Source organism: Chrysochloris asiatica, unplaced genomic scaffold (genome assembly GCF_000296735.1).
Source record: "Chrysochloris asiatica unplaced genomic scaffold, ChrAsi1.0 scaffold00302, whole genome shotgun sequence".
NCBI classification, from domain to species: Eukaryota; Metazoa; Chordata; class Mammalia; order Afrosoricida; family Chrysochloridae; genus Chrysochloris; species Chrysochloris asiatica.
In genome coordinates, this window is record NW_006408820.1 from 578121 (window position 1) to 602854 (window position 24734).

The 24734-nt window shown below is 39.1% G+C and overlaps 1 protein-coding gene across 1 annotated transcript in view; it reads right to left on the reverse strand.

Moving 5' to 3' along the window:
* The window catches only part of CASQ2 (calsequestrin 2 (cardiac muscle)), a 117297-nt gene that overhangs the window by 50418 nt on the left and 42145 nt on the right, over positions 1 to 24734 (reverse strand). Inside the window, exons 2-5 of the mRNA XM_006874796.1 lie at positions 20720 to 20804; positions 17009 to 17109; positions 15482 to 15593; positions 6042 to 6115 (exon numbers count right to left, since the gene is read on the reverse strand). Of these exons, the coding sequence (XP_006874858.1) occupies positions 6042 to 6115; positions 15482 to 15593; positions 17009 to 17109; positions 20720 to 20804 (372 nt within the window). The remainder of the gene's footprint in view (positions 1 to 6041; positions 6116 to 15481; positions 15594 to 17008; positions 17110 to 20719; positions 20805 to 24734) is intronic.

The window sequence follows — 24734 nt, forward strand, 5'->3', positions numbered from 1 at the left end:
GTTGCTCCAGTGGTAAGAATTTTTGTTTTCATTATTTTTAAATAGGAGCTACATTGAAGGTTGTGGTCTTTAATCTTCATCAGTAAGTATTTCTAATCCTTTCGCATTCAGCAAACAAGGTTGTATTACTTATTTACTCTAATTTCTATAAGTGCATTGAGAATTTACAGCTTTGGAAACCTTATAGGGCATTTCTATTCTCTCTCTCAATGTTGTGTCCTGGCACCTAGAAGAATGTCCAGCACATACCAGGCCCCCAGTAAGTATTTGTTGAGCAAAGGAATGAATAAATGAATATCCAGTTGAATGTCCTTCCAAGTTGCAGAAAATAGAACTCATCGCCCCACCTTGGTGTTACTGTTAAGTGCTATCAAGCCAGTTCCAATTCATAGCGAACCTGTATAGGTTTTCCAAAGGTGGCTGGTAGGTTTGAATGGCTGATATTTTATTGACCACTTTAGTGCTTATCTTGGAGCACTACACTAGGGTGTATGTTTTAGTAGCTTCTCAGTATTTGCTGCCTTGACATCAACTTGGTTCCAACTCATAATGTCCCCATTATAGGGTTCCCAAGGAGTGACTGGTGAATTTGAACCACCGACCTTGTAGTTCAAATCAACCTTGCAACCCAGTGCTTACCCTACAGTGCCACACTAGTATTCCATTGTTCTTGTTGTTGTGAAGTGCCTTAGAGCCAGTTCTGACTCATAGTAAACCTGTATAGGGCTTTTGATGAGTGGCTGGTGGGCTTGAACTGCCACCTTGTGGTTCAAATTGACTTTGTGGTCCTGTGCTTATCCAACAGTGCCACACCAGGATTCCAGGATTCCATTAACTATACTAATAACAAACATTTACTGGATATTTATCATGCACCTAACACCAGATGAGCATTTCACGTACATAGTTTCTCTGGAGTATAGTACAGAGCTTTGATTTATGAGTCAGACTGATCTGTGATTAAGTGAAACTTCAACACTCACTCAGTATATGATGAGGAGCAAATCACTTAACCTTTTGGTGCCTCAGTATCATCTTCTTCAGAATGAGAATTCTAGTTCCTTTTTTATAAGGGTATTAAGAAGATTTAGCAAGAAAACCTATATAAAGCTCTTAGCACAAAACTTGGCATGTATTACGTACTTAATAAATGACAGTTATTATTGCAAGGGGAGTGTGGTGGCTCTGTAGTATAAGTACTGGACTGCGACCCACAAGGTCTGCAATTTGAGCCCACCAGCCACTCCATGGGAGGAAGATAAGCCTTTCTGCTCCCACAAAAATTTGTAGCCTCAGAAACCATATACAGAGTTGCTATAAGTTGTAATTGACTCAATGGCACTTAACTAAATCAACATTTTTAAAAGAGATAGTCTCTTCAACCAATGGTGCTGGAAAAACTCAAAATTCATTTTCATAAAAATGAAACAAGATCTATATCTCATACCATTTACAAAACAAACTCATGGATCAGAGATTTCAATGTATCACCTAGAACTATAAAGATCATCAATGAAAAAATAAGGACAAAATTAGAGGCTCTAATTTGTGGCATAAATACATTATCAAACATAACTGCCAACAAACAGCAAAAGACAAAATAGATGACCGTAGTCTCTGAAAAATTAGATACTTAAGTACACCAAAATATTTCAACAAAAGAGTAAAAAGTGAATCCACAGACTGGTATTGTTTTTTTTTTTTATTTATAATGGCATATCAGACAAGGGACTAACCTCTAAAATTTATTTTAAAATCTTCAATACTTCAACAAGAAAAAGACAAATAATTCAATTACAAAATGGGCAGAGGACATGAACAGTCACTTAATTAAAGAAAACATTCTGGCAGTCAACATACATGAAGAAAAGTCATGAGAGAGAAGCATTGTTGTTGTGGTTAGGTACAGTTGAATCAGTACAAACTCAGAGCGACTCTACGCACAACAGTATGAAACACTGACCAGTCCAGTGACAATCTCACAGTCGTCACTACACTTGAGCCCATTGCAAGCTGCCACTGCCCCAATCCAGCTCATTAGGGCCTTCCTCTTTTTCGCTGACTCTCCGCTTTACCAATCATGATATCCTTCTCCAGGGACTAGTCCCTCCTGATAATATGTCCAAAGTAAGAAAAACATAGTTTGTCCATCCTGGTTTCTAAGGAACACTCTGGCTGTTACTTCTTGCAACACAGATTTGTTTGTTCTTGCAGTTCATGGAACTTACAATATTCTCCCAGAATACCATAACTCAAATTTCTACAGTCTTCTTTATTCACTGTTCAACTTTCACATGCATATGAAGCTATTTAAAACGCCAAGGTTTGGGTCAGGCATCTTTGCTCCCGAATACTTTAAAGAGGTCTTGTGCAGTAGATTTATACAGTGCTGTTTTCATGATTGTTGATGGTGGATCCAAGCAAAATGAAGTTGTTGACAACTTCAATCTTTTCTCAATTTATCTTGATTTTTATTTATTGGTCTAGTGGTAAGGAATTTTGTTATTTTTTTATATTAAGATGCAACCCATACCAGAGGCTGTGGTCTTTGAGCTTCATCAGTAAGTATTTTAAGTCCTCTTCACTTTCAGCAAGCAAGTTTGTATTATCTGCATATCACAAGTTGTTAATTAGTCTTCCTCCAACCTGATGCTATGTTTTTCTTCATATAATCCTGTTTATCAGTCCTGGTGTGGCACTGTGGGCTAATGCATCAGACTGCAAAGTCGTTTGAACTGCAAGATCTGTGGTTCAAGCTCACCAGCTGCTCTTGGAAACGCTATATACAGGGTCACTATGGGTCGGAATCAACTCGACAGCATTTAACAACAACAACAACAACAACAACAATCAGATTGTTTCCTTAGCATACAGATGAAAGAATACAACCCTGGTGCACACCTTTCCTAATTTTAAACCATTCCGTATACCCTTGTTCTGTTTGACTGACTTCCTTTTGGTCTATGTACAGGTTCCTTATGAACACAAATTAAGTGTTCTGTAATGCTCATTCTGCACAATGTTTGCCCATAGATTGTCATGAGCCACAAAATTGAAAGCCTTTGCATAGTTAATAAGGCACAGGTAAACATCTTCCTGGTATTTTCTGTTTCCAGTCAAGATCCACTTTACATCAGCAATAACATCCCTCAATCTACGTCCTTGTCTGAATCCAGTCTGAACCTCTGGCAGCTGTCTGTCAATGTACTGCTGCAGTGGTTTTTGAAATATCTTTGGAAAAATTTTACTTGCATGCAATATTACTGATATTGTCCAATGATTTCCACATTCCTTTAGGTTACCTCTCTTTCAAATGGGCACAAATATGGGTCAATTCAAGTAAGTTGGCCAGGTGGCTGTCTTCCAAATTTCCTGGCATAAATGAGTGAGTGCCTCCAGTACTTCATCAATTTGTTGAAAGATATTAATGTGTATTCCATCAATTCCTGAATTCTTATTATTTGCCAATGCCTTCAATGCACCTTGGACTTCTTCCTTTAGAACCAGTGGCTCTTAATCATGTGCTACCTCTTAAAATGGTTGAACATCGACCATTTCTTTTTGATGCAGTTCTTCTGTGTAATCCTTCCATCTTCTTTTGAGGTTTTCTGCATTATTCAATATTTTGCCCACACAATCTTTCAACATAGCAAATCAATGCTTGATTTTTTCCTTCAGTTTTTTCACCTTGAGAATGCTAAGGGTGTTCTTTCCTTTTGGTTGTCTAACACTAGGTTTTTACACATTTCATATAATATTTGACTTTGTCTTTTCAAGCTGCCCTTCGAAATTTTCTGATAGTCTCCTTTACCACCTCACTTCTTCCATTTACTTTAACATCTCTACACTACTGTTGTTGTTATTGTTAAGTGCCATTGAGTCGGTTCTGACCCACAGCAACCTTGCATAGAGTTTCTAAGGAGCTGCTAGTGACCTTGTGGTCCAAACCAACTTTGCAGTCCAGTGTGTTAGTCCACAGTGCCACGCCAGGAGTCCCTCTATGCCATTGTTGTTGTTGTTGTTATGTGCCGTGGAGTCGATTCCGACTCATAGCGACCCTGTACAGGGTTTCCGAGGCTGTAAATCTTTACGGGAGTAGAAAGCCTCATCTTTCTCCCGCGGAACAGCTGGTAGTTTCGAACTGCTGACCTTACAGTTCGCAGCCCGATTCGTAACCACTACACTACCAGAGCATTAGAGGGATCCAAATCAAAACAACAATGAGATATCATCTCACCCCAGCATTCATGGCAACGTTCAAAGAGGTAGAAAACAGCAAATCCTGGTGAGGGTTTGGAGACACTACAATCCTCCTATATTTTTGGTGGAACTGTAAAGTGATCCAACCACTGTGGAAAATGATATGACACTTGGTCCAAATGTTGGAAATAGAAATACCATACGATCTAGCAATACCACTACTTGGTATGTATCATCAAGAAATAAGAGCAGAGGCATGAATAGATAAATGCACACTCATGTTCATTGCAGCACTATTTCACAATAGCCAAGAGATGGAGACAGACTAAATGCCCATCCATGGAAGAATAGACAAACTTTGGTACATACACACAATGGAATACTATCCAACATTGAAGAAAAATGATGAATCTGCAAAACACCTCATAACATGGATGAACCTGGAGGACATTATGCTGAGTGAAATGAGCCAATCACCAAATTTTCATAGGTTAGGATTTCATTTATACTATTAAATCTCTGGAGACTTTGGATGGTACTTCATCATTAAGTATTTTAAGTCAGTTTTATCCTCTGACAAGTAAGGGATGATTCCCTTTCAGTTGTTTAAAGGATTAGAAATAATATAGATTAAATATACAGAACTGTGCCCAACATACTGAAACCACTCAATAAATGGTTGGTTGGCTGTGTGCCGTGGAATCGGTTCTGACTCATAGTGATCCTGTATAGAGTTTCTGAGTCTGTAAATCTTTATGGGAGCAGAAAGTCTCATCTTTCTCCCACAAAACCATTGATAGTTTTGAACTGCTGACCTTGAGGTTAGCAGCCTGACTCATAACCTCTATGCTATCAGAGCTCCTTCAAGAAATAGTAGCCATTTTAATAGTAACCAGAACCAGAGTTGCATATTCTGACTACAGGAGCCCTAAATAAATTATGCATCTATTCAAGTTTCTTCTGTCTCTACTTTTCTTCAGCTTGTAAGAGCACTTGCCACATACAGAATATAGAGGCTAAATGAACTATATAGGAGAGTATATCTGGAGTCCTGGTGTGGCACTGTGAGTTAATGCTCTAGACAGCAAAACCAGTTTGAACTGCAAGGTAGGTGGTTCAAGCTCACCAGCCACTCCTTGGAAGCCTTGGAAACCCTACATAGGGTTGCTTTGGGTCAGAACCAACTTGAGGACACTTAACAACAATAATAGCATATGAATGATATCTGAAGATGCAGGCTACTTTCTGGAGCACCCAGTGGTTCATTATCCATCTTAACACAGAGGTGGGAGTACACAAGCCCAGGCAGGGAGAAGTGTTTCCTAAAACACAAGGTAATGGTGACCTGGTGGCTGGAAGTATTCTGGGCTCACATATTTGTCATTCCTAGTGTATGAGAAAGGAGCTCTGGTGGCATAGTGGTTACAAATTGGGCTGTGAGCCGCAAAGTCAGCAGTTCGAAACTACCAGCTGTTCCGAGGGAGAAAGATGAGGTTTCTCCTTCCGTAAAGACTTACAGCATCGGAAACCCTGTACAGGGTCACTATGAGTCGGAACTGACTCCACGGCACATAACAACAACAGCAGTGTATGAGAAGGTAAGGATCAGGTGAATATTTCTCCCTGGACACTTTTAGAAGGATCTTGGGATTTTCTGGATTAACCATTTTATACTCATCTCTCATTCAAGAGTAAGTGATTTATTGTCATATTTCTAATGTATCTTGAGAAAGAGTTGAAGAATGCCATGCAGCAAAGAAAAAGGGAATGTGGAAATTTCTACAAAATATATTCCTTTGTGCCTCTAAAAGTGTTCAAATGGAACTTACATAAATACTTACTCCTTTGTTGAAAGTGGCAAAAAATTTGATGTAAGGCTGGAAGTGTTCAGCTGCCTCTTCAAAAGCCTTGTAATCTAAAAGGGAATAGATGAAAGGGAAAAGCATTTATTAAGAAGCACAATATAGAAATTCCTCTTTTTAAATGATATAGAGAGTAGCAAGCCAATTAACCATGAACACTGTAGATGATGATTTCATACAATTTAAGCAGAGTGTTGCCACACCCTGCAAGGAGTTCGAATCAACTGGCACTGTTGATTCAGTAACTTGAGAGAAGACCTCTTTATCATACTTTTATGAAGTTTGTAGAGGAAAAGGGGAAAATGGTGAAAACAGGACAAAGCAGAGAAAAAGAAATAAAAACTCCAAACCAAAAGAAAAAGTTTCTAATCAAACTCACCACTAATTATAATTGTGCCCTGTACAGAGTATGTAGTTTGTGCCATACATAAGCCCCATGTAAGAAGAAAACTCACTTAGTATAAAATGACATCTTATAAACAGCTAATAACTTCTTAGAATCAGCATCGGTTGGTGAATTCTAATTTATCTTTTTTTTTTTTTTTTTTTTAATGTTTGTGAATTTGTGTGTGTGTGTATTTTTTTGTTTTGTTTTGTTTTGTTTGGATCCCTGGCAAGAATGATTCAAAATTAATCAAGCCTAAACTTGACTCTATTTCCAAACTTGAGTCCAATCTTGCCAAGGTAAGCCTGTTGTTGTTATTGCTGTTAAGTGCCTTCGAATCCATTCCAACTCATAGTGAAGAGAAGATGTGAATATGGTAATGCTTTGCATTGGTAGACCTAGACAGGCACTTGGTGAAGCTATTCATATTTAAACTTGAGGCATGAGGGTGATGGCAACAGAAATAGTGGTGAGTGGTGAGCCGAGATACAGGAGTTTGTTCTTCAGAGTAAATTATGTAATATTGAGAGTCATTCATCCTGTGATTCATTCTTAACAATAATTTTTTTTTTTCCATTTTGTAGAATTCCATCTTCCTTAATCATAACTGGGGCAAGCTTTTACTAGAAGCCTGGGAGCATGTGGGATTTAAAAAGAATAATGCTGGCTCTGGGGATACTAAGATGACTAAAACAGGGACACTTACCTAAAAAGTTTCACAGCTTCTGGGAGGTGATGGACCCTTAAATAACCAAAATTACTATGTGATAGTTGCTATAATGCAAGTCAGTACAAAGATTACAGATGAGAGAAGGGTTGAAAATTTGCAAGAAGGCTCATACATACTGGTATACATGCACACCAATTCATCCTCATTCAAGGAATTAGATGATCAGAAAAGGGATCAGACAGTTGATAGCTGGGGTAGAAAGTTGAGTGGAGGAGAATACTATGGTTCTTGGTGGGAGAACTTGGAGAATGAATAGAGAAAAGGTGAGAAGACTAGAAAAAATAGAAAGTTAAAGCAATCCCTAAACCATGTGAGTTTCAAGCATCAGTGGGCTCCATCAAAATCTTGTGGCTTTTTTCCCCTGACTCTCATGTGCCTGATGACTCACTCTCCACCACAATGAACTTCAATCCTGATGGGAAAACTAACCTGAATTTGTGTCAGCAGCTCCTCTTCTTCTTTTGGGGAGCTAGTCTATATCTCTTATAAGATGAAGACGGGTAGAACAATGTGGTTTCTCAGGGTGTGCTTCAAAATGTGATTGCACTTTTTGCTTCATTCAAACATAAGTGAAAGCAATATTTGTATTTTGTCACTTTTGCATAGCACTGAATTGCATGACACAACATTTAAATGTCTCCTCTATGCATCTTGGTGTGGTGCTGTGGGTTAATGTGCTCCACTACAAAGTCAGTTTGAACCACAAGGTCTGTGGTTTAAGTTCACCAGCTGCTCCTTGGAAACCCTATACACGGGGGCTAAGAGTTGGAACCAACTTGATGGCACTTAACAACAACAACAATATCAACATATGCTTATTTATGGAATGTATCCAAGTCTTAAAATGCAAATAACATGAATTATTTTTAAAGTCAATTTCTGAAGTTAAAATTTTCCTTTTCTTAGTTAAATTGATTTCATTTAAAAAGGTATTTTACTTTACCACAACTGTGAATTTTCTGGAAGGTCATTGTAATCACATGGAATCTAGTCCCCAAACAAAACTAATGTTGTTGTTGTTGTTGTTAAGGGCCATCGAGTCAATTCCGACCCACGTCGACCCTGTGTAGGGTTTCTGAGGAACAGCTGGTGAGCTTGAACCACAGACTTTACGGTTCAAATGGCTTTGCAGTCTGGCGCATTAACCCACAGAGCCACACCAGGACTCGTTGTGACTAATAGACACTCATTATATGTACTCACTGTAAGTCTATCTCAAACTAGGGTGATTGTGTCCATCTTTTCCTCAGTTTAAATGTCTCATTTGTGGGGTCAGTATCAATATAAGAAATTGTGTCATGATATAAACCAGGATTCTGACTCATGGTGACAACACACTCATGTGTGCAGAGTAGAACTGCTCTATTAGGTTTTCAAGTCTGAGACCTTTCTGAAGCAAATCACTAGGTCTGTCTTCTAAAGCACCAATGAGAAGGTTTGAACAGACAACCTTTTGTATAGTAGCTGAGCACTTGACCATTTGTACCACCCAAGGACTTCTGTATTAAAGCTTGTTGTTGTGGTTAGGTGCTTTTGAGTCGGTGTCAACTCATAGTGACCCAATGCACAACAGAAAGAAACACTGCAGGCTTCTGTGACATTCTCACAATTGTCATGTTTGAGCCTATTGTTGCTGCAACTGTGCCAATTCATGTGGTTTGGGGTCTTCCTCTTTTTCGACGACTTTCCACTTTACCAAGCATGATGTCCTTAGCCAGGAATTGGTCCCTCCTGACAACATGTCCAAAGTATGAGTGATGAAGTCTTGCCATTCTTGCTTCTAAGAAGCAAGCATTCTGGCTGCATTTCTCCAAGACATGTTGTTGTTGTTAAGTGCCATTGGTTCAGTTCTGACCCATTGCAACCCTGGATAGAGTTTCCGAGGAGCAGCTGTTGAGTTTGAACCACCAACCTTGCTGTTCAAACCAACTTTGCCATCCAGTGCATTAATCCACAGTGCCACGCTAGGACTCCTATCCAAGACTTAGACAAGTGGAAAATGAAATAAGTTTTTTTAAAAAATAGTTTTTTTTGTTGTTTTTTAAATTAGTTTGATTAGAAAAGAAGCAGACCAGGCATAAAAAGCTGGTTACAAGATAGAACATCTAATATACCCAGCAAAGATGTCGCCCACAATTGTGGAATCACTCTTTGTACAGGGGATTTGTCAACACAATGTTAGGGATAAATGAAACAAAGGAAATGGAAATGGTATCATTTTGAATGATACTATTAAATGATGGTTCCATGGTCCATTAGAAATTACAGAGATGGTGCCTGCCCAGCAGATGACCACATCAAAACCACCGCCACTGCAAATTAGTGATTCTACTGATATCAGTATGGGTTGGTTAATTGCATCAAACAAAAGTCCTGAACAGAAAGGCTTGGAATGAAAATAAAAATCATCATTTGACTTGCTAAGAAGAGCCAGACCAAATTGCTGGGGTGAAACATTCCAAGAAGTAGACGAGCATGGGATAGACTCTGGAAATACTGCTCAGCCTTATGTAGTGATGTTGTTAAGTACCATGGAGTCGGCTCCGACTCATAGTGACCCTGCACAGGGTTTCCGAGGCTGTAAATCTTTACAGGAGCAGAGCGCCTCATCTTTCTCCCATGGAACCGCTGGTAGTTTTGAACTGCTGACCTTGAGGTTGGCAGCCCAACTCGTAACCACTACGCTACCAGAGATGGCACAGCTGTAATGACAAGAGAAGGGAACACTTTACACTGAGTGTCTTCCGTGAATGTTGAGTGGCAAGTGACATTTAATCATAGGAAAGCTCTAGTTGGTGACAGTTTGCCTGTAGATCTAAATTCCACATAAATGGTTGTTATGAAAAAGATAACTTTAGCAGCATCTAAACCTCTAGTGTGGCTTTGTGAGTTAATGCACTGGACTGCAAAGTCAGTTTGAACCACAAAGTCAGTGGTAAAAGCTCACCAGCTGCCCCTTGGAAACTCTATGCAGGGTCACTATGGGTCAGAATCAACTTGATGGCACTTAACAACAATGACAACAACAATAAATCTCCATCACCCCTTCTCTTTACAGTTTTAGATGAAGGAATTGGTAAGAATATATGTCTCTTCTGTTTCACACTAAACTGGGTTAACTCTCCAACAAGCTAACCTAGACAGGTTATGGGCTTATGAGTTAATTTTTTAAATGAAATCATAGCAGATTATTTCCACTTTGAAAACTGTTTGAAAAATAATCATTGGCTTCAAAAAATGCTGGATCTTACTGAGCATGGAATGAAGTTAATTGAACATTGCAAAGATTATGTGAACTATACAATGTATTGATTAGTTTATGAACTTAAAGCAAAAATTTGACCTTAAAAAAGGTTATAATGAATCACTAGTGATTTTATTATTTAAATCTTAAAAATAATTTTTAAGGTCAGTGCAAAGCAAGTTTTAAAAAATGATACACATAAGGTTTTAGTAGGCTAATTATTTTCCAAAGTAGATTACCAGGTCTTTCCAGTGTAAGGAGCTCTGGTAGCGTAGTGGCTACGAATTGGGCTGCGAACCTTAAGGTCAGCAGTTCGAAACTACCAGCTGTTCCGCAGAAGAAAGATGAGGTTTTTCTGCTCCCGTAAAGATTTACAGCCTCAGAAACCCTATACAGGGTCACTATGAGTCAGAACCGACTCCACGACACATAACCACCACCACCATCTTTCTAGTGTGGTGGACCAATAAATAATATTATAATAAATGGAAAAAAGATTGAAGTTGTCAAAGAATTTATTTTGCTTGGATCCACAATCAGCACTCATGGAAACAGCAGTCAAGAAATCAGAAGATATATTGCATTAAGCAAATTTGCTATATGAGGCCTCTTTAAAGTTGATCACAAGCAAAGATATAAATTTGAGGACTAACATAAACATGACCCAAACCATGGTATTTCCAGTAGACTCACATGCATATGAAAGTTGTACAATGAATAAAGAAGCCCATAGAAGAATTATGGTGCAGGAGGAGAATATTAAAAGTACCATAAACTGCCAGAAGAACAAACAAATCTGTATTGGAAGAAGACAGCCAGAATGCTCTGTAGAAGCCAGGATGGTGAGGCTTGGTCTCTCATACTTTGGACATGTTATTAGGTGGGCCAGACCCTGGAGAAGGGCATAGTGCTTTGTAAAGTGGAGGGTGGGGGAAAATGAGGAAGACCCCCAAAGGACACAGTGGCAGCAGCAATAGACTCAAGTATAACACCATTTTTGAGAATGGAACAAGACCAGACAATATTTCATTCTGTTGTGCAAAGGGTTGAGATGAGTTGGAACCAATTCAACCACATCTAACAACAAACACTCAATTCTACATAGACAGCATTCTCCATCCTACTGTGGTGAATCGTAACTGGGGTCTTAAAAGCTAGCAAATAGCCATCTAAGGTGTAACTATTGGGCTCTAACTGTCCAAAGCAAAAATGTGTGAAGTAAGTCAGAGACACATGAAAAGAAACAGTTCAAAGGACTCATGGACCATGCGAACCTCAGCCTCTTCAGTCCTGAGACCCAAGAACTAGATGGTGCCTGACTATCACTTCTGACCCCTCTGACAGGAATCACAATAGGAGACTGTGGACAGAGTGGGAGAAAAATGTGGAACAAAACTCAAATTCATGAAAAAACAAAACACCAGTTCATTGGTCTGAGAGAAACTGGTGGAACTTCTGAGACTGTGGTCCTTCATTATCCTTCAAACCTGGAAATGGACTGACTACCCCCATGGCTCAACTTTTATCTAAACAAAATAGAGGCCTACAAGCTGAAAACTAACACCAGGAAAGTACACACTTCTAGAACAATCAACCATACAAAACCAAAAGGACAGCATTTGCAAGGGATAAAGTCAGCAGGCAGGAATGTATAGGAAAGAAGGATGAATGAAAATGGAAACTACAGGGAGGAAGTGGGAAGAGTGCTGTTACATTGTGGAGATTACAATTAATGTCACAAAACAATAGGTGAGTAATTGTTATCATGACTAAGTGTAACTGTCACAATTGTAAAGGTAGAAGTTTTGTAACAAATACAGGGGAGTAGTTAATCTGACAGTCCAGAAACAGAGGACCCTAGGACCATCAAGGGAGAAGAACACAAATGGAACACAGGACCTTATCCAGAGAAGGAGTGACACCAGAGATAGAGGCAGAGATGGGAATATCATGGAGAGAGGGAGCAGCTGAGGATTCTAGATTCATGGAAAGAGAGGAACTGAGCGCTAGTGGCCAGGAGGCAGACTTGCAGAATGTACCCTTTGGTGATGCAAACAAACAAACAAACAAAAACAATATGTGCATGAGTTGTTGAATAGAAAACCAATTGGCTTTGTAAAGGTTCACTCAAATCACAATAAAACGTTAAAAAAAGAAAAGAAAAAGAAAACCCTCTGAGGCAGTTCTGTTTGGAGTCAGCTGGTCACTGCGAGTCAGAATTGACTCAATGGCACCTAACTATAGCAATATTTCAAGCATACATTCTGATATAAAAAAGCCACAATAAAATGTTAACTCTTTGAGCTGATTCCAACTCATAGCTCCCAGGAAACCCTATACAGGGTTGCTACAACTTGATGGCACTTAACAACAGCAATAGGATTTCCAAGAAATGACTGGTGGGTTTGAACAACTGACCTTATGATTAGCAGTCCAGTGCTTAGTGCACAGAGCCACACCAGGACTCCACAATAAAATAAGCCCTGGCACCCCACTATCTGCAAAATTTGCATTCAAAATTTATAAATTATAAATGCTTATAAATGTATAGGAATCTTTTTTTAAAAATTTGTTTAAATGCATAAAGTTCTAAAAAGTTATATATTTACTGTTATAATTATAGAAAGTTCAAATTTTATTTGAACAGTTGTTAAATAAGTACTAGTAGTAGTCCATACACTTCAAATATACTCTGATGCATTATTAAAAACAAAAACAAAAAATAAGCACAAAATTCTCATTACAAAATTGAAATCTGTTTTATGCAGAAATGTTTTGCAATGTAACATTTGGTGTCTAGCCTATTATTTTGTAGTTTCTCATTATTTATTTATTGCATTTATTAAAACAAAGAAATTTAAGAAAAATTTTACCAACCCCAAAGCCCTTCTAGTTTATCTGGACATTTTACGTGTGCTGTAATCTGATAGTTTGGGGAGTCCTGAAACATGGTGGGTAAGTGTACGGCTCTAGAGTCAGCATCTTCTTGGCTACACCATGTATCAAATGCGTGCTGTTTGTGAGCTACGTTCATTGATAAGGTCTCTGAGTGGCACAAATTATCAAACACTCTACTACCGACCTAAAACAGACCTGCTGATCTGCTTCTGAAGGATTTGAAAACCCAATTCAACAGAGTTCTACTCTGCACACATGACTCTACTCTGGTCACCATGAGTCAGAATTGACTTGACAACTAGACACAACAAACACACTGTAATAACTTTGTTCCTTCATTTCTGTAGCATTTAAATGATGACAACAATGGTAAGTATCTCATAGGCTTGCTTTGAGAATTAAGGTAGTCAAACAAAGTACCTAGTATACAATATGTAGTGTAGTAGTTATGAAGTGGGCTGCTAATCTCCAGGTCAGCAGTTCAAAACTACCAGCCATTCTGTGGAAAAAAGATGCAGCTTTCTGCTCCTGTAAAGATTTACAGCCTCTGAAACCCTATACAGGATTGCTATGAGTTGGAACCGACTCCATGGCACATAACCACCACCGCCAGTCTACAATATGTGTTAGTTAAATAAATGTTATTATTATGGGACTTTCTGGATGGTGCAAACGGCTAAAATGTTCAGCTGCTAGCCAAAAGGTTGGAAGTTCAAGTTCACCCAGAGGTGCCTTGGGGAAAAGTCTTTTGATCTACTTGCGAAAAATCAGCCATTGAAAATTATAAACACAGTTTACTTTGACACACATGGGATCCCATGAGTCAGAAGTGGTTTGCTGGCGATTAAAAATAACAACAACAATGCTATTATTATTATTAGTTTAAGTTAGGGGCAGAAAGGGTGCTCATTATTCTAATCTTGTCCTTTCCTCCCTCCTTATCTGCCACCCTAAACTTAATAGAGAATAAGGGAAAAACACTGATGGAAAAAGATGGAAGCAAAATGAGAGTTAAGATTTAAAAGGACAATGGGAAGTAGAAGGAAATGAAATAAAGTGGAAAAAGTTGTCAGAAAAACAAGTACCCCAAACCAGTCAGCATCTATATAGAAATATACATATTAAAATAAAATCACCTAAAGAAGAACTGGGCAAAACTCCCTGGTCAGCCACCTCCCCACAACACATTCATGTAAGTACCATGAATGAAGGCCTTAATGAAGCAAATGACAAGATGGTCACGTTGGGACATGAGAGAGAGAATTAAGTGGGTTGTTGATGAGATGACTAAAGATGCAGTTGGCAGATGGGGTAAAGAAATAGCTTTATAAATAATTTCAAAATATTCTGTGGTTTCCAGAAATAGTCGTATTCATACCTCCCACATTAACTGCTGTTACCAGATATTCTTTCCTAGTTATGCCCACTTCATCTAACACTGTTTCTTTCTCCAAGGCTGAGACACCAGCAAAAGACAGAACTCACTGGGCTCATGTTACCAAAGCAGTTATAAAATATGTACTCAAGTAGTTACCCTTCCTGGTCTTTTTTTCTTGCTCCCCTGATTCCTATCCACTATCTCCTCACCTCTGCACAGAATGTTGTGATACAAGGATATGTCCTGTGGCCTCCCAAAACCTGACCACAAAGCTTTTAAAGGGAACATGCTCAAAGGTGTGGCTGGGGCATGGCAGACAGCCTCAGTGGTCAGCTGTTGGCTTGGCCAGAGACTTCCTACATTGTGCCGTAGCTGCAAAGAGCATCCATATGCCAAATTTCCTCCAGTGCTTTCCAAGTGACAGAGAAGCTCTCCAGCTGGTGATTATGAAACTGCCAGTGACCCGGAGAGGGCCCACTGTTCACCCCATTTTATGGGAGAATCTGACTGTCATGTGGGTCAGTGAGAAAACTGAAGGAAGGTCTTGTCTCTATCTTCATAAAACACTCACTGCCCCACCCTACCCTTCAAGGTCAAAGAACATGGTTCAACTTGGATGTTCTTTAATCTCTCCTACAGATGCTACATAATTTTTGCATGCTTATTTCGTTGCTCAGGGTGTAGTAGGTTATGTGGATAAAGGATCCTTTTTAGAGATATTCTAACATGCCTTATTGGGAATCTAGCATTCAGACTCACAAGCTGGGGTTGATACACAACTTACATTCTGAATCCTCACTTTTGAAAAAGCCGATGAGTTTAATTTGGTCCTCAATTCGCTCAAAGGCTTGGACTTCCAATTTACTATTGATGATCTCAACTGGATCTTCGATTAGCTGAAATGGCAGACACACACATACATGGAAATAAGAGAGCAGGGACATCAGGCACATAGATAGAATGCTTGAACAGGATATTATAGTGGACTTAGTGATTGGCACTTTTAGCATCCCTTTCACCCTCTTGCATTGAGTAGTACCTTTTGAGAAACTATTGACTTAAGTCAAGAGGTGGTCTGTGGGTAGTTCTATTTTTCTTGCTAGCTATTGATTTAAGAATTTGCATGTGACACAATTCTGGCTAATGGGACCTCAAGATAGAATTGCTGAAGGCTTTTGCGAATTTCCTTATTCTTGAGAGAGTAATACAAAGCCATTAGATATAAGCGAAGGATTGTGGTGTATCTGTTGCTGGCCATTTGTAACTAGCTTGAGGACAAAGCAAACCTACTGAAAACAGCATTATCTTGAATTTACAGAGAAAAATGGAGCCAGGCCTCTGATCAAGTATAAAGTCTACCCTAACTCTGGTCTTCTGCTTATGTGGACCAATCATATTACTTATTGTTTAAAGTAGTTAGTGTCTGGATTTGTTATTTGCATCTAAAAGTCTCCTCTTCCAATAATTGGCAGTTATTAGCTCAGAGCTGCTCTGGTGTTTGTTTTTTAGAACTTGGAATGTGGGTCAATGAAATACTGAAGCAGGGTCCATGAGCACTTTTATGTAGAAGAAAGATGGCCTTCACTCACTTCTGGGTTTTGAGGCTCTGGAGAAAAGTCATAGACAACTGGGTACTAGCTGGTCAATAGGAATAATCAGTATGGCTGTTCAAGAGTACGTTTTTATCTGTGTTGAGATCTGTGTTCACAAACATTTTGTTCCTCAGCTCTTATTTGAAAGTGTGATCTATGGAGAAAATATCTATATGGTGTTTCTTTCTCTTGTTGGTCTGAACATATGGAATGGAGGGTGTGTGCACCTTCCTGACTGATGGAGAATGAGATATTGGGGGGCTCTTTAGCTCTACCCCTTCTTTATTCTGCTCTGAAAGTAACTCAGAATTACTTAGCTGATTGTTACTCTTCTCCCCATTCTAGCTTCAAGTCTCTTTCCCACGCTTGCCAGCTCTCTTTAACAACATTGGGACACAGCCAAGGGAATTTCAGTGAATGCCATTGTATAGCTGGTAAAAGAATTAGCATATTACGGCTACACAATCCTGATTGTGACCTTCTGATGACACGCACACACAAAAAAAAAATTTCCAAAGTTACTTAAGGGCCAGTTTCCTGGTAGAAGTGAACAGCACTGTGATGTAGGAGCTCCTCTGACTTGTTTGTGAAGCTTGAGGGACCTGTCTTAGACCAGGTCAGGCTCTCCTGTTTCTCTGTTCCTACTTTCGGATTTTTACCTGTCCCCTATATTTGAACCCAAATCGTTCCATTCAGGGCAATTGTGCATATATGCTTACATCCAAGAGAAATTCCACCAAGACATCAGCTGCAAACTCGCCATCAAACTCAATTGTGCGGTCACCCTTAAGAACATACAGACTTCCTTCTTCATCAAAACCTGGAAGAAACAAAGAGATCCTAGAACAAGGTTACCTGATGCAGGAGGAGTCATTGTGTTGTCAGAAGTCTGGTTCTGGGTCTCTGATGACATTGCAGTCAGAATCAGTAAAAGAGCATTAACCCAAAGAAACATTACAATGGAAGACCTCCCAGATTGGGAATTGAATTTGAAATACCTGAACTTCAATTTAAAGGAAAAGTGTCTTCTCCATGTTACCACTACTTTCATATTTCCAAATCACTAGTTGTTGTTATGTGCCGTGGAGTCGGTTCCAACTCATAGCGACCCTGTACAGGGTTTCTGAGGCTGTAAATCTTTACAGGAGCAGAAAGCCTCATCTTTCTCCCGCAGAACAACTGGTAGTTTCGAACCGCTGACCCTGAAGTCCACAGCCCAATTCGTAACCACTACGTTACCAGAGCTCTTAAATCACTGGTAGCCTCATGTTATTCTACTTACTAAAAAGTTTAATGATTCTACAGCCCACCTGACTCCTAAGCTTTACAATCAAGTCCCTCTACAACGTAGTGCCAATCATCTCTTGCACCCATTTTTGCACTAACTACCTTTGAGAATTGCTCCCTTACTCTCTTGAGCTACTCTTTTTGTTTTGCTTCTTGTATACATACTGCTATGTAAAGGTGAGAAAAGGAAATGTCACAGAGCATGATTCTCTTATACTTATGTTCTCCCTGTTCCTAAACCCAAAAAGACCTCTACCTCCAAATCCCCAACCTCAATTAGCTCCTTCAGCCTTCAGTTAGGACTCATTTTCCAAATAAGGATACTCAAGATCACTGGATTTTTGCCTTTATCAATAATTCTCAGCTCCATTTAGAGGTGTCCACTGGTGTGGGGTTGTAGGATAAGTATTGGACTACTCACTATAAGGTCAGCAGTTCAACCATACCAGCTGCTACTTGGAAATTCTATACAGGGTCACTATGAGTTGGAACCGACTCCACAGCACTTAACAACAACAACTATAACAGAAAGTGGGCAGTGGAAGTGCAGTGATCTAATCCTCAATTTCCATATGGAGACTCAGGTTCAATTCTTGCCAATGAATCTCAAGCACAATTAGCACCCTTCTGTCAATAGAGCCATGGGTGTTGCTATGATGTTGAACAGGTTTCAGCAGAACTACCACACTAAGATGGACTGGGAAGAAAGATCTGGTGATTTACTTCTGAAAAATCTGCCAAAGAGAATCCTATGGATCCAATCCCACTGTGCAGAGTCGCCACCAGTCAAAGATGATGTGACAGTAGCTAACAACAAAAACAGTAAGAGAAAGCTCTCTAATCATAGTCCTCGTGCTGCCCCAGTTTTTGCCTAGAGTGTAGATGTAAGGGGCACCCCATAAATGTTTGTGGACAGAGAGAATTCCTTGCTTTCTTGCTCTAGTTGGATCTTGTACTTCTTTTCCAACTAACTGGCTAACACCGCAAGGGCATCTTCTCTTTCCTACCCTTCATTTCCTATGGTGTAACTCAACAAATCTTTGCTGGAAAACAGCATTTCCCCCCAGGAATGCTAAAGAGCTGAGGATGGCATTTAGTCCAACTGCATGTCATCTTAATTCCTTAGATCAATTGTTTTCAAATTCTCTATTAGCTGAAGAATGTGTTCTCCAAATGAACTCTTCTGCAACACCTCCAGGAAAAGCAAGGCTGGTGGTGGGCTTTTGTTTGCTGTGCCCAGTGCAAATCAGGATTCCAGATACACTGGAGAGCAGTGATTATAAATCAAAGGAACATCGTACCAGCTATCCTTGGAATCAGCAATTGTTGTTAAGTGCCAAGTTGGTTCCGACCCATGGTATAGGGTTTCCAAGGAGCGGCTGGTGAGCTTGAACCATTGACCTTGTGATTTAAACTGACTTTTCAGTCCAGCACATTAACCCACAGTGCCACACCAGGTATCAGCAATGGATGACCTCCATATATGTATCAGTAAGTGTCTACTGTTGGATTTGTTCTGAGTGAAACCAGTTAGAAGTTTATTCCACTAATGTATTTTTTACATATTGTATACCTACAGAAATAACCCTTACATGGATATAACATGCACAGGAAACTAGTGTGCATGGGGGGCTAACTGTTTAGGAAAAAAATGTATAAAACTGTGCTATTTGCATAAAAATAACAGCAGTTCAGGCAGAACTTGATAGGAGCCAAACTAAGGCAAATGGAGATGAGATAAATGTGAAGGAGCAGGTCCACAAAATACAACCATTGTCCAGTAAAGTCCAAGGATTCATAGCCAGAAAGATGCTACCCCAACCCCTCCAGACTGAACTTGGAGAAAGAGTCCAACATACTAACTTCCATCCCATCTGTTTTGGGAGAATACTCACTGGTTCAGCCTTATGAATGCTTGCCACAGTTGGTTCTCCCCACACTCTTAGATCACAGGAACACCACTGTTTCTCTCTAATTAAATTTACTGGAAATTCTCCCAAATTTAAATTCTCATTAAAACCATGGATAGGGAGAAGGCTAAAAAAATCAATAGGTGGTGGAGGGAGGAGGCAGAACTTATTAAGTTACTTTTGACTCTAGGGAAAGCGTTTAACATACTGCTCAAGGGAAAGAATACTCCTTAATTTATCTCCAGGGAAAGGATACCCCAGACATTCATAATCACTCATTGCTTTTTTATGGTCATGAATTCTTCTTTGTGTGTTTAACCTAAACACTAACTTTCATAAATTAAATCTTTTGGAAAATGTGGCCTTCTTGAAACTAAAATAGAAAACAGTTGTCTATAATTCTCTTGGATAATGAACTTTCACGGATTTGAAAGTATTTATTGACCCACCACTAATCTCTTATCCCCTTTCTTTCTGTGATTACTAGTGAAATCCAATTAACCTTTCTTCTAAGGTCCTGTTTCATAATCCCCTGCTATTTTTAATAGCCCTCTTTCACTGGCCATGCAGAAAAGGCAAATGGGCAGTATGTGTGTGGGGATGTTAGAAAACTGGAGGAGTTACCTGAGATGATAAGTGTGAGAATCTTAAAGTGCACTTGAACTTAAGAATGACCTATTGACACAAGAGATTACACCTTCCACTGTGTATTCACTTAGCTGTTCATCTCCTAAATCCTCCCTGTCATCCTTGGTGATGATACCCAGCTGGGGTTTAGCCTTAAATTCAGAAGCCACTTGGATCCCAAAGTCATTACTATTAAAGCTTTCTTTTATTGCTTGCTTCAGCCAAGAGGTAAGGAAATCATAGGCAATGGAAAAAGGGAACAGCCCTCTCTCAGAGAGACCATCATGGTAGAGAAAAAATACAAGCTGGTCTTTGAACTTGCTCTCATTGGCTGAAAATACAGGTTTACTTCTTTAGTATTATTTTCTCCAGGCAGGAATTGTTGTATGGATGCAAGAAAACAATATGTTAAAAGATTAATAGGCAACTGTATTCAATTCAGGCCTACATTTATTTTTATGAAACCAAGACTAAGGTATGCATGGGTATTTTATAGTTCTCTTAAAAACAGTCCAGTTATCATTTGAGATTAAATGTACCTGAACTTTTTTTGCAAGAGATATAGCTCTTGTTTTTTTCCTGATATAGCTCGAAAGTCACACTTACCTAGTTTCTTGGCAAGCTTGGCTTCTTTCTTGGCATCCACCATCACAAAGCCTATATCTTTATGCTCTAGGACCTGGGCCACAAGCTGAAGAGAAAGACAAATAGGAGGGTAAATGGGCCGAAGGCAGAAAGATAGTAGAAAATATCACAGAATAATATCTTATTATTAACAGGAGGGTTGTCCTTCATACTTTCTGTCAGCAGCTGAAGAATCCTATGCTTATTGTTTCAGTTGAAGGATGACTCAGCAAAATGCTGATAACCAAGGAGATCATATTTGAGGACCGGGCATAAGAACAAAGATTTGGAAGACTTTGTTCAGTATCACACTTTTGGCTGCCTTTGATACAGGTAAACTTTGAATTGGGCCAGGAGCGAATCAGAAAGGAAGCAAACTGAGAAGTGGCTCTGAACGCTGTCCCTGTTGCCAGATCAACTTGGGGTTGGGTAGGGACACAGAAGACCACAGATAGATTGAAGGGTCTTAGAATAAAAGAAACTGCACTGTTGCTGCTTTACACCTTGGAGTCAGTTCTAACTCGTTGTTGTTGTTGATAAGTGCCATCGAGTTGGTTCCAACTCATAGTGACCCTGTATATGGTTCCCGAGTAGTAGCTAGTGAGCTTGAATCACCAAAACTTTTCAGTCCAGTGCATTAGTTCACAGTGCCACACCAGAATTCCATGGGGTTTCCAAGATTGTAAAGCTTTACTGGACTAGAAAGCCTTTCTCCCAAGGGGTAGTTGGTGGATTCAAGCTGCTGACCTTGTGGTTAACACCCCAATGAGCAACCTGCTATGCAGTCAGAGCTCCTTCAAAGGGGTTTCAGTCCCCCATATTCAACTGTAGTACTCAAGTTCTCCCTCCCAGTGCTTGTGACATAGAAATGCTTATTTGGTATACCTGGCAAGCAGGCCTGGCATGACTTCTGAAGGTCATCCCAGCCCATTGAGAGGAAGCAGTTATGGATTCTTTCCTTTGTGGCCAAGAGTGGCACACAAAAGGGAGTGCAATTGTGGGAGGGAGGAGAGCACAGACAGACTTCAGCTCCAAAGTGAGGGGGACACAGCAGTGTCCTCAGCAGGCAGATGGCTGGAAACTACTCTGGACTTACATCAATGTAGAAATAACACAAAACACAAGATGGGCACCATGTAAAGCTCTCTGAAATTTACATATGAGGAAGTAAGGAGACTCCTGAATAACTAAAACCTAATTCCAGCCATCTGAGTGAGTGGAGGCTTGAAATAGAATGGAGAAGCTACTGAAGAGCTTATGAGATACTAATCAGAATTTTTAAAAAATGAACTTTTAAAAGGACAATGATAGATTAGCATGCAGTTCTAAGAAATAATACAAGTATTACACTTTACGGTGTTTCCTACAATGGTTCTTGTTGTTATGTGGAGTCAGTTCTGACTCATAGTGACCCAGAACAGGGTTTCTGAGGCTGTAAATCTTTATAGGAGCAGAAAGCCTCATCTTCCTTCCGTGGAACAGCTGGTAGTTTCAAACTGCTAACTGTGAGATTAGCAGCCCAATTCATAACTTCTATGCTACCAGAGATAGTTTGCTATCACAACCAGGCTATTGGCATCAATACAGTCAAGATATAGAAGCTTTCCATGAATGTAAGGATCCTTCATTTTACTGCCACCTTCACTGTTCTCCAGTACATACCTCCTTCTTAATCCTTGGCAACCACTGACCTATTCTCCACTTCTATAATATTTTCATTACAAAATTGTTATATAAATGGAATGGCACAGTATACAATATTTGGGGCCTGGCATTTAAAATCAGCATAATATCTTCTGACAATCCATCCAGGTTATTGTGTGTCTCAATAAGTCATTCTTTTTTAATTCTGAATAGTAGCTCATGATGTGGTTGTACCACCATTTGTTTGATCTTCACCTGTTGAAGTACATCTGGATTGTTTATATTTTGGAGTTATTACAAACAGAATTGCTGTAAGCATTTGTATACAGGTTTTTGTGTCAATGTTACTCTTAATTTCTCTGAGACAAATGCCCAGGAATGAGATCATGGGTCATATAGTAGCTGTATATTTATTGTTTAGAGAAAGTGACAAACTGTTTTCCAGAGTTGCTCTACCATTTTGAATCCCTACCAACAATGTACGAGTGATCCAGTTTCTCTGATCTTTGCCAGAGTGTGGTGTTATCCTTATTTTTATTTTAGACATTCTGACAATTGTATAGTGATATTTCATTGTGGCTTGGGTTTGCATTTCCCTACTGGCTAATGATGTTGAATATTTTTTCCATGTGCTTATTTGCCATGGATTGTAATTTTGGTGTAAAATCTATGAACTCTTTGCCTACCTCTAGATCTCAAATTTTTCTCTTATTTTTTTTTCCCTAAAAGTTTTATATTTTGCATTCCATCCCATGGTCCATTTTGAGTTAAAGTTTGTTTAAGATATGAGACTTAGACTGAAATTTATTTTTTGCCAATGGATAGTCAATTGCTTCAGTGCCACTGGTTGAAAAGTTTATCTTTCCTCCACGGAATCACCTTCACACTGTAGTCAAAAATCAGTTGGCGTGATTGCGTGCATCTACTTCTGGTTTCTCAGGGGCTTCCAAAGGTTTGTGGGAAAATTCCATTTTCTTTCATCCTATTCTCCCATGAACTTTTTGAAGCACCTTCATATAATAAAGTTTCTCCCATTTTCTTCTTTTTATTTCCTCAAAATTGTTTTAGCTGTTCTAGTTACTTTGCCTTTCTGTATAGATTTAAGAAAAATCTTGTCTAGAGCTATAAGAAACTTGCTGAGATTTTGATACAATTGCAATTAAAACTGTATATTAATTTGGGGAGAATTGAAATCTACCGTATGTTGAGCCTCGTAATCCATGAACATTGTATGCCTCTCTATGTATTCAGATATTATTTTATTTCTTTATTTCTATATGATATCATTTTCAGCATATAAGTCTTATATATATATTTAGTTAGAATTACACTTAAATATCTCATTTTTGAGAAATTATAAATGGCATTGTATTTTCAATTGCTGGTATACGGAAGTACAATGGGTTTTATATGCTTATCTTGTATCCTATGGTCCTGTTGCACTCAGTTACTAGTTCTAAAAGATGTTTTGTTTCTTTGTTTGTAAATTCCTTGGAATTTTCTACATAGGCAATCATGTCACCTGCAAATAGGAACAGTTTTGTTTTATCCTTTCCAATCTGTATGCCTCCATTTCCTTGTGTTGCCTTATTGTATTTTCTAGAACTTCCAGCATTATGTTGAATAAGAATCTGAGAAAGGACATCCTTACCTTGTTCTCAATCTTAGGGGGAAAGCATTCAGTCTTTCCCCATTGTATTGGTATTAATGGTAAGTGTGGTTTTTTTATATTGCTTCTTATCAAGTTGAGGAAGTACCTTTCTTCCTTATTTATTGTCTCTCTTCCTTATTTACTAAGTTTTATTTTCTAGAAAAGATTGTATAGAATTGGCGTTAATTATTTTTTAAATAATTGATAGAGTTCACCAATGAAATGAAGAAGGGGAGGGGTGTATCTATCTATCTATCTATCTATCTATCTATCTATCTATCTATCTATCCATCCATATATTATTATTAAGTACCATCGAGTTGGTTCTGACTAACAACTACCTTATGTAGGGTTTCCAAGGAGTGACTGGAATCCTGGTGTGGCACTGCAGGATAATGCACTGGACTGCAAGGTCAGTATGAACCATAAGGTCGGTGGTTCAAACTCACCAGTTGTTCCTCAGAAACCCTATACAGAGTTTCTATGAGTTGGAACCTTCTTGATGACACTTAGCAACAACAACAATTCTTTTGTAAGGAATCCCTGGGTTAAGTAAAAGGCTATTGTAATCAGCTGCTAACTAAAAGGATGGTGGTCCAAGTCCAATAACAACAACAATAAGGAGTGACTGGTAGGTTTGAACCACCAACCTTGTGGCTAGCAGTCCAGTGCAGCAGCACACCAGGACTGTTTGTACATATA